The 10398-nt window shown below is 47.1% G+C and overlaps 1 protein-coding gene across 2 annotated transcripts in view; it reads left to right on the top strand.

Annotated features, from left to right (window-relative positions):
- Positions 1-762: 762 nt before the first annotated feature.
- NECTIN3 (nectin cell adhesion molecule 3) overlaps positions 763-10398 on the top strand; it is a 131614-nt gene continuing 121978 nt past the window's right edge. Inside the window, exon 1 of one of the 2 annotated variants that reach the window (XM_090057931.1) lies at positions 763-1038. In XM_090057931.1, the coding sequence (XP_089914057.1) occupies positions 849-1038 (190 nt within the window). In that variant the 5' untranslated portion in view covers positions 763-848. The remainder of the gene's footprint in view (positions 1039-10398) is intronic. The other variant, XM_090057921.1, reaches the window with a different exon arrangement.

Raw genomic sequence — 10398 nt, 5'->3', positions numbered from 1 at the left:
TGTGTGCGTGTGTCACTGTGTGTATCGCTATCTCTGGTGTGTGTGTGTGTGTGTGTGTGTGTGTGTGTGTGTGTGTGGCTGTGTTCTGTGCGACTGTGTGGCTGGTGTCCGAGTGTCCCTGTGGGTGTGTGACTCTGTTCGGCTCACTGTCTGCGTGTCACTATCTCGAATGCCTGCGTGCGTGTGACTGTGTGTGCATGTCGCTGTGTGTGCGTTGTGTGTGACTTGACCTGCGGTTGTCTGTGTGTCACTGTGTGTGTGTGAGAGATTCTGTGCGTGTGTGTCACTATCTCTGATGTGTGTCACTGTGTGTCTGACTGTATGTCACTGTTTCTAATGTCTGTGTCTGGGTACGTGTGTGTGCCACTATCTCTGATGTGTGTGTCCAGCAGCGCCGGCCCCAGTGCCAGGCAGTGCAGCCCAGCAGTCAGCGACCCGGACTGAGCGCGCCCCTCGCGGGCGGCAGGCACTGGGGAGGGGGAGGAGACGGGCGAGGGGCGGGGCGGGGCGTACCAATACGCCCCGGGGGGAGACCCACGGGCCGCCCCCCACCCACCCCCAGGGCCACATGCCTCCCCACAGCCCTCCCTCACGTCCCCCCTCTCCCTCCAGCCCCGCGCGCCGTTGGTGATTGGCCAGGCTGAGGGGGGCAGCGTGGCCGAGACGCTGGGGAGGGGGCGGCCGTGGAGTGCTCCCGCCCCCCCCCCAGGCCGGCGGGGTGGTGCGGCCCGTTCCAAGAGGGGCGGGGCGCGGAGGGCGCCGCGCCTCCTGGCTCAGTGACACACGCACCCGGCGCGGGGAGGCGGCGGCTGCTGGGGCCGGAGAGCGCGCCGAGCCGAGCCCGGAGCATGGCGAGGACCGCGGCGGCCGCTCCCGCTCCCGCAGCGCCCGCCCGCGGGGAAGCTGCGGTAGCGGCCGCCGCGGGGGCGCCGAGGCGGCGCTGGGGGCCAGGGCCGTGGCCAGGCCGGCGGCGGGGGCGGCGGGTGCCCGCCGGGCCGGGGCTTGCTTTGGCGCTGCTCCTCTCCCGCTTCTGCTGCAGTGAGTGCAACTTTCGATGGCGGCCGGGGCGGGCCGGACTTGGCGGAGTTTGGGGGAAAAGTTTTGTGGGCGGCGCCGGGCGCGGGGGGGCGCGTCGGGGCAGCGGGTGCGGGGCAGCCAGTGCTGACGCGTGTGCGGGGAGCGGCCGTTGGGAACCGTTACTCCAGCGTTCTGTGCGGGAGGCAGGAGCGGCCCGCGGGCCGGGGGGAGGAAGGGGCTCGTCCTCCTCCGCCAGGGCGCTGCCGCGCCTCCGGGGCGAGCCGGAGTGGAGCGGACGCCGCGCCCCGCAGAGCCGCTTCCTTTCCCCCTGTCCCGGCCTGCCGCCCAGCCGCCTGCCCCTGCCTCGGCTGTAGCCTTTCCCCAACCTGCTCGGGAGCGCCTCCAGTCTCCCTCCTTTCCCCTTTCCTCCGGGGCTTCTGCAGCGTTTGCCCCGCGCTGGCACTCCACCGCCAAGCACAGGGGCTCATGGTACGGCTTTGCAAAGCTTATTAGCCTGATTATGAAGTGGGCGAAATCATGGTGGTGGCCCAGCACGATAGAAAACTTGTACTGTAATGCCATTAAAAAAAAAAATTGCTTCAGCAGTGACTTTATCAAAGCAAGACTCAGTATTTCAGTGTGCGGCAAACTGAATTTGACTAGGTTGAGATGAAAATACAGAGTAGCAGCATCTCAGACGGTATCCTAACAGTGGTATCCTGTTAAGGAAGAGGTTGAACACAACAGGGAGCGTGTTAGTTCTTAGGAGGGCATCTTTAACATTGTTCTTACTTTGTGCAACGGGTAGACCTGAAGTGGATGGCTGTCAAGGCATTTGGTTGTGCTCATCAGCCCTGCTCTGAGCTTGGAGTTGACAAGTGGGAATTTGCAGTGCCCCTGAGCTGTGAGAAGCAGGCTGATCTCTAGCTCTTTGGAGCTCATGAATAAAAAGTTAATGCTGTGCAACCAGATTCATAAAATGCCTTGCTATGTCCTATGCCATGCCAGAAGCAGATACTTAAGCTTATAAAGAAGCATCTAATAGTGCTTAAATGAATCGGGAGAGTAAAGGTCAGCTAGCCTTTATTGGGGGATAATTGGGTAGGATCAATAGATAATCTAGTGTAGGTTTTTGAGGCCAAGGAAAGTGTTTGGCTTAATGGAATGGGTATATCATAGAGTGTGAAAGCTATCCTTCCTTAGCTTGGTTACATTAATTGGAAAGCTTTTGGGTATGTTTGCTTTCATTTGGGTTTTTATTTTTTGGCCCTCCACTTTATTTCCAGCATGGCTGCTAGTGACTTTTCAGTTGAAAACCAGCGTGTTTTAGCCTGAGAGAGAAATCATTGTAGGAGATGAGAAACTATACACAAAGCAATACTCTCCCAGTAAGTGAGAGAAGCTGTTGGAAAAGCAGAGAGGAACTGCATGTGTTTGTTTTGGGGACTCTGTCCAGTGCCTTGCTACATAGGAGCAGTTGGCAACAATAAAAATGAGAACACCTCTAAAACCTTAAGTACTCAAAGTGATGAAATCTAATGTTGATAGCTGGTCTGCTGTGATTATCATGCAAGGCAGATGTATTATCATTGTTTATTCTGTTAACTTGGAACACAAGTTTTATGTATGTATTTATTTATTTTTAAATATGTGCTGTTGGCTTTTTTTAGTAGAACCCCTTCAGCCTAATTAAGGACAAGTACTATGTAATGTACAGATAAAGGAATGGCTGCAAGGAAATAATTTTCTTTTTAATAAGTTAGCAAAGTAATTTCCTGCCCTTGAGTAGCTGTTACATTTTTTTTGTCTTTCATCCAGTGGTACCTTGAATGAGTAATGAAGACAACTTGGTGTTTTGAAAGGGTAGTGACATTAAATGTACATAAGTAATCTTGGTGTGCTTTAAATACTGGCAGCTGTTTGGGAGCCTGGCTGCTCTGGGTCATCTATTATTGCTAGAACTGGTGGAATTAACACATGGGCAGGGACAATAGAGAAACAAAAGCCACAAATAACCTTGTATGGAAAAAAAATCGAGCACCAGTGTAATCAGAAGGGCCACTCAGAACTTGGGATTCATATTAGAGGTTGTGAACTACCCTTCTGCTATGTGTTGCTCCTTCTCAGCAAAGCACTAATCATAAACAAGATGCCGCATATTACTTGGGTTTTTGAGAAATTCAAGATGATAAACACAAAGAACCTGTTCTTTTGACATGTGATGGTTTTCTACTGTATAGTAGAGATGAAGGGGCGCGCACACAACCTAGGTACAAAAGCGCTTGCTGCATTTAATAGCAGTTAATCATTTAAATGAAGTATTAAGTTGCCTGAAAGTAACACGGTTTTAGTTGAAATGGTCACGCTTATACCACAGTGTCTCTCTTAAGTGGTAGATCACACTAACTAATAGTCACAGTGTATGTCTCTCAAGTTAACTTAACACAGCTCTCAAGAAACAAAAAACAAAGTATATTTACAATTCATGTTTGACTATTCTGCAGTAATAGGATGAGATTTTCAAAAGAGAAATTCAAGAGTACTACACAGATGAAAACAGTATATTTGTGTGTGAACTCTGGTTACTAAGTTTGAAATTTTCCATACTCAGCTGTTTTCTGACAACAAAAATGTGTGTTTATTGAACAGTCAGTAAAATAGAGATTGGTCACTTATGATACATCACAGAATTAGAGTTGTATTACATATGTCCTTGCATTACCTCCTGTGACAGTCTTCTCTGTTACTAGTATGGTTTCACAATATTGTGATCAATTCATAATAAGATGCAGTTAACTTTGAGATTTATAGAGTTGGATATACCTTGATCAAGTGTTTAATTTACGTTTCTAAAGTTCTGTCTTGGTGGCTATCCCATCTGACAGGGGTCAGGATCAGATGCCATGAAGAGGGCGTAAAAACTTGGCAGGAAGCGGATGTGGAGTAATCTGTCTCAAAACTAGACTGAGTCACAACAGGGTGTTAGCTTGAATCACTGTAGTCCAGCAAAAAGTAAAGCAGCTGAATTGCCAAAATAGTGAATTGTCTTCATGGTGGATAAAGAAAACAAACAGATTGAATGAATATATTAGTTCACCAATTCCTTGATGAGTAAAGTAGGGAAGTAGTCATTGTTCATAAATGTATCTTCTCCTGTCCCTCTTTCATCAGTAAAGATGGCATTAATGGAGGGTTGGGAGATCCCAATACGTATATGTGTATGCTACTTTTATTTACTTTTACTGAAGAATGCAGCCTCCTAGAGGGAGCACATGAAGTTTGATGTGGAAAAAATGAAGCCTTGCCTCAAAATAGGTGTAATAGCTGGCGCTTAAAATGGGCCCCTACTTTTTATTTATTTATTTATTTATTTATTTTAAGTAGGGGTGGGGAAGGGAACTTAAAGGGTTTGGTGGAGCAAGTGAACACAGGCTGACTCAAAAAACTTAAATTAGGTCCTTGTGTAAGAAGCTAATGGAATAAAGGACAAAATTAAATGAAGCAAGGATGTGTGCAGGAGGCAAGGGTTTTTGTGAGTGATTTATCTTTTATTGGACCAACTGCTTGGCCAGCATAGACGTAGACGAGCTTGCAGATGCAATTGATAGAAATTCATTCGAAAGCTTGTCTACATCTATCCCAGCCACGCAGTCAGTCTGTTAAGATAAATGCCCACAGAAACCTTTGCTTCTTGCTAAATGAAACAATATTTTTGAAAGACAAATGGCAAAGAACGCAAAGCAGGTGAGCTCTGTCAAGCTCCTGGAAATGTGCAAGAAAAAACAAGGGTGTTTCAGAAGCTAGCAGAAATTTTGAAATAAAACTATTTTGTGTACAGTGATCGCTTTATTGGATCATATCACTTCTCTTCATAATCTCCCTACTTCGCAATGCTGTAAATGTATACGTTTCTGGATGCCATTCTCAAAGAACTCTTCGGGTTGCTGTGACAGCCACTTGTGCACCACAAGTTGCACCTCTGCATCACTGGTGAACCTGCACCTTCAAAGGGCCTTCTTCAGTGGTCTAAACAAGAGATAATCAGTTGAAGATTGTTCTTTACAGCAGGTGTGGTCCATGCAAACTCCTGACAGGCATCCATGCACTGGGTAGCTGCTCATCTTCATGCTGGAGAAGAACACCTTTCTTGAGCTTCCTACACTGGTCCTAATAGCTGACTTCAGGTGGTGTTGGAGAACATAGCAATAAGTGTTGCTGTTGATTGTGATCCTCTGCTCCATGAACCAGACAGAAAGTGGTCCTATGCAGTCCCAAAATGGGATGCAAAGACCTTGAGTGCAGACCTTTTTTGGTGGTGGCAATGCTATAGATTTTTAATAGCCTTCTCTGCCCTTTGCTCTCAAAATTGTAATGGTAGACCCAGGCCTGGTCCCCAGTGGCAAGTGAGAGCCCCCCACCTTCATCCCATACATCTTGTAGAAGTACACACTTTGACATGTCATTTTATGCAATCAGTCAGTTGCTTTGGCACACAACGGGCACAGACTTCAGTAGTTTGGATGATGGTGTAAAGTGGCATGGATGCTACCAGCACTTATACCTCCTTCTACCATTTGTTCAGGAATGCTCACTCGCCTATTTGCATGTACAGCGGGGATTGACATTAGCAGTGTTGTCCTCCATAGTGGCTGTCAGATTGACCTGCTTGGGTTTCATTTGCTATGGATAAGCAACTGTTCTTGAACTTTTCCACCTGTAAACAGACCTTCTGTTAAGCTGTACAGTTCTTACCATATTGTACTACATCCCTATGGTGCTGCAAAATGGATCCATTTGATATTTCTACCATCAGGGTTCCCTGCTGCTGTGTAGTTTCTCACTTTGTCTCAGACATATGGTGTGGGTAGCCATTTTACTGTCAGTTTCTGAAACACCCTCCACGGTGGAGACTTGGTACTATATGGTTGAAACAGGAGAAACTTGAGGATGAGATTTAGCTTTGCTTGAGCTCATGCATGCATGCTTGCTTGCTTCCAAACTAGACTGGAGTGCCAGCAACCTTTGCACTTAAGCAGAGAAAAGTACAGATGGATGGGAACCTAGGATCTGCATCATACTGAAGATTCAGTATTACAGTAGAGAAACTGAATGATTCACAAAAGTTGTGAAGTTAAATGCTCATCTTAATTAAGAGCATAGTGTGCTTGGCAGTCCGTTGATCCAAAGATGAGATGGCTGTTAAGCTCAGCTAGAGCCTGGTACAAGTAATGCCAATGTCTCAGGTTTGACCCCCGGCTGGAGTAGATGATCTTTTGAGGTCCCTTCCAGCCTTACTTCCCTGTGAAACTTTAATAGTTGTCCAGTGAATAGGGTGGTCATCAGCAAGTCCATAGATAATTAAGGAGGCCAATTTTGAGATCTGCATGTTTGGGTACAAATGGGCCAAGTAGTTTTGGGAGAAAGTTGATGTTGAGTTGCAGCTCTTTGTCTGGCTGTCTCCATAGTGAGGTGAATTTGCCTGACATAGATGTCTTGTCATATACCACCATGCCGTTAGGGATGATTCAGTGCTTGGCTCTTTTGGGGGCCAGTGTTAATATCACACTTCCGGTTGGCCTTCACGGTATCCTTGAATTACTGCTTCTTTCCACCTCCGAAGTGGTGAGCATGAGGCCAGTTTTGGGAGCTGGTTGTCAGGCATCCTTATGACATGTCCTGTTTGAGTGACATCCACTTGCTTTGGAGCATATGCAATATATTCAAAGTTACAGGACAGCTGAAATGTGACAGTCTGTGTTGGAAACTTGTAGTTAAAGCAGCTACATCTGCTGTGATAGACTTCAAGAGAAGTGGTGAAGGTTTCACAGTAGACTGTTTAAAGGCATGCTGAATCTCTTGGAAAATTAAGGTTATACAGGAAAACAGGTGTGTGTTTGTTTATTTTTAATGTTCTGAAATAATCCTGCACAAGAACAATTCTTCTAACACTAGTGATGGATTCTAGAATGTGGGAAAGATAAGGTGGTAAACCCTATTAAAGCTGCTTCCATAATCATAATAAGGGTAAGGCAAGGCAAAGTTGACTATAACTTTTTTCCCCCTCTTTCATGATGACTAGAAGTTGAAAGGCATTTCAGGGTTGGCTATACAAAATGCAGTTGCACATTAGAATGCAGTTTGCCAAATTGTGGTGTGTGTGTGTGTGTGTGTGTGTGTGTTGCATAATGTTAGGGCATTGTTGCACTGACTTAACATGGAATGGTGTCAGAACAGATGTTGCAGTTCGGGGAACAGAATGTTTACCGTAGTTCTAAAGACAGTTGAAGACTTGACAAATTTGAGTTTATTGGAAGACAGAACTTCGTCATGAAGGCATTTGCAGTCTCTGGACTGTTTCACATGGTGAAGAAAAACTGTCAAGTTCACAAATAATGGATGTAACAATCACTCTGAAAATAACTGAACGTGGTTAAGGAACTCTAGAGCATGGTATTAAAAACTAATAAAGCCTTTGATGTCTAATATAATGGTGTTTATATATGGATACTAGCAATTTTTTTACTGGAGCATGACGTATGGGTGCAATAAGTAGCCCAACAGCATGTCCAGAAAGCCAACAAGTATTAGGACCACTTATATAGGTCTGTAGTAAGGGTAAAGACCCAAGTGACAGTTTTAGAATTAGATTTATGAGCTGATAAGGCACATCGCTCTACCTAAATTGTTAGAGAACAGACCATGTCGAGATGCTGAATGCAAGACAAATAGTCTATCTTTTCATGATTTACATGTATTGTTGAACACATGCAAAGGAAAGGCATTTTCATGGCTTAAACCTAATTAAGGAAAGTCACTTTCCTGCACTCCCAAGAAACTTGATTTCATACAAGTCTCAGTATAAATGTCTCTGGAGTATTACTGACATGGTAGTGGTACTAAATAAAAGAGCAGCTACTGCAGATGTCTTACAATGCACTTCAGCAAGCTATGGTTGAGGTGGACCATGGATTTTTCTTTGTCCCCTGACAAGAGTTGGCTTAAACTTGGTTGACAAGAACAGGGTAGACCTACGTTAAGTAGCTGAAGGAATACAGCTCAGATGTTCTGGGTTCAACAGGTGACTCTGGTGGAGATGTGGGTTTTCTGGAAAATTTAAAATTGGAAAATTTTTCTGGAAATGTTTCCAATGCCATAAATAGAGGGTGATGTGATTAAGCACGTTTATTTGACTTGTATTTAGTAAAATCTAAAAAAGTATCCCCATGGTAATTTTATGCCCCAGTAACCATAAGTACTTGAACTGAAATATTTGATTAGGAAAAAAATTAAATATAGCATACTTAATGTGGTTTAAATGATATATTCAAACCATTTCAAAGCTTTATGTAGAAACAAATTATTATTTTTATTGGAATACTTGTAAAAATGTAAAGACAATACACAATAGCATGTACTTAGCTTACGTTGCTTGCTTAAATTTAAGGAAAAAAGACGAAGGCACCAATGACATGGCTCGGAGCACCCCCAGCCAGGTCATGAGGTGCTACAGAGATTTGGGAGCGGGGCTTAGGAGTCTGGGAGCTCAGGTGGTGTTTTCGTCGATCCTCCCAGTCTCAGGCTATGGGCTGAGGAGGGAGAGGAGGATCCATGCAGTGAACCAAAGACTGCGGAGCTGGTGTCATCGGGAAGGCTTTGGCTTCCATGACCACAGCCCACTCTTTGGCGAGAGAGGCAGCAAGCTGCTGGGAAGAGATGGCCTTCACCTCTCCCCCCTGGGGAGGAGGCTCTTCTCAGCCAGGCTGGCTGACCTGCTCCACTGGCCTTTAAACTAAGCCCGCTGGGGGTTGGGGGGACTACTGCCACTGCTGGCCCGCTAAGCAACCCTTGCAAAGCCAGCAGGCCAAGGCACTTAAGGGAGCCCACCCCTGCCCCAGCCCTGGAACAATCTATGGGCAAGGCAAGAACCCCCAAGGGGACACTCGCCTGCCTGTACACTAATGCCAGGAGCCTGGGCAACAAGCGGGAGGAGCTCGTCCTCCTGCTCAGTGCAAAGAATTATGATGTCATTGGGATAACGGAGACCTGGTGGGACTCCACCCATGACTGGACCACGGGTATAGAGGGCTATACCCTGTACAGGAGGGATCGTGTTGACAAAAGGGGCGGGGGTGTAGCTCTCTATGTTAAGGAAAGCTACATGTCCCTGCAAGCTGATGTTGGCGACCAGCATGGACAGCTAGAGACCTCTGGGTAAAAATTTGTGGGGAATACGGCACAGGGGACACAATGGTGGGAGTCTACTACAGACCTCCCACTCAAAGTCCTGAGCTTGACCAGGAGTTTGCCCGGGAACTGACTGAGGCCGCTTGCTCCAGGACCCTGGTTGTCATGGGTGACTTCAATTACCTGGACATCTCGTGGGAAGATCACTCAGCAAAATCTGAGCGGTCGCGAAGCTTTCTCTCGTGCATGGATGACCTCTACCTGACTCAAGAAGTCTATGGGCCAACGAGAGGCAAAGCGCTGCTTGACCTGGTACTGGCTATGGGGGACGACCTAATTGGCGACCTAGTGATCGATGGGAAGCTGGGTGACAGCGACCACGAGCTGATCACCTTCACCATCCGCTGTAAAGCTGGCAAGTCAGTCAGCAACACAGAAGTCCTTGACTTCAGAAAAGCCAACTTTGACAAGCTCAGAAGGCTTGTCGGTCAGGCCCTCAGGGACCATGACCCCAGGGAGAGGGGAGTTCAAGAACCACAAGAAGAGTGGTCGCTTCTCAAGGAAGCGATCCTCAATGCACAAGCTAAATCTATTCCAACATGGAGGAAAGGCAGCAAGAAGGCACAGCAGCCCTCCTGGCTCTCTAGGGACCTAGCAGACCTCCTGCGGCTAGAAAGGAAAGCCTACAAAGGATGGAGGATGGGATTCGCCTCCAAGGAGGATTATTCTGCACTGGTCCGGTCCTGCAGGGAGCAAACCAGGAAAGCCAAGGCTGCAACTGAACTCCAACTAGCTTCAAGCATCAAGGACAACAAAAAGTCCTTTTTCAGATATGTGGGGAGCCGGAGGAAAAGCAAGGGCAACTTTGGACCCCTGCTAAACCAGATGGGGCAACTGACAACTGATGCCCAGGAAAAAGCCAACCTATTAAATAGGTACTTTGCGTCAGTCTTTCATCAGTCCCATGGGACGCCCATGCCTACTATGGGACAGGGAGATCCGGGTGATGGGGATCCCCTACCCTCCATCAATGCTGACCTCGTGAAGGAACACCTTGAGAAGCTGGATACCTTCAAGTCAGCCGGCCCTGACAATCTGCACCCCAGGGTACTCAAGGAGCTGGTGAGAGTCATAGTCCAGCCCCTGGCACGGATCTTTGAAAACTCCTGGTGCTCTGGTGTAGCGCCCGAAGACTGG

This window comes from Crocodylus siamensis, chromosome 1 (assembly GCF_052110815.1).
Source record: "Crocodylus siamensis isolate JL-2025a chromosome 1, ASM5211081v1, whole genome shotgun sequence".
In the NCBI taxonomy this organism is placed as follows: domain Eukaryota; kingdom Metazoa; phylum Chordata; order Crocodylia; family Crocodylidae; genus Crocodylus; species Crocodylus siamensis.
The sequence above is the reverse complement of the archived record's forward strand: the minus strand, read 5'-3'. Positions and strand labels throughout refer to the sequence as shown.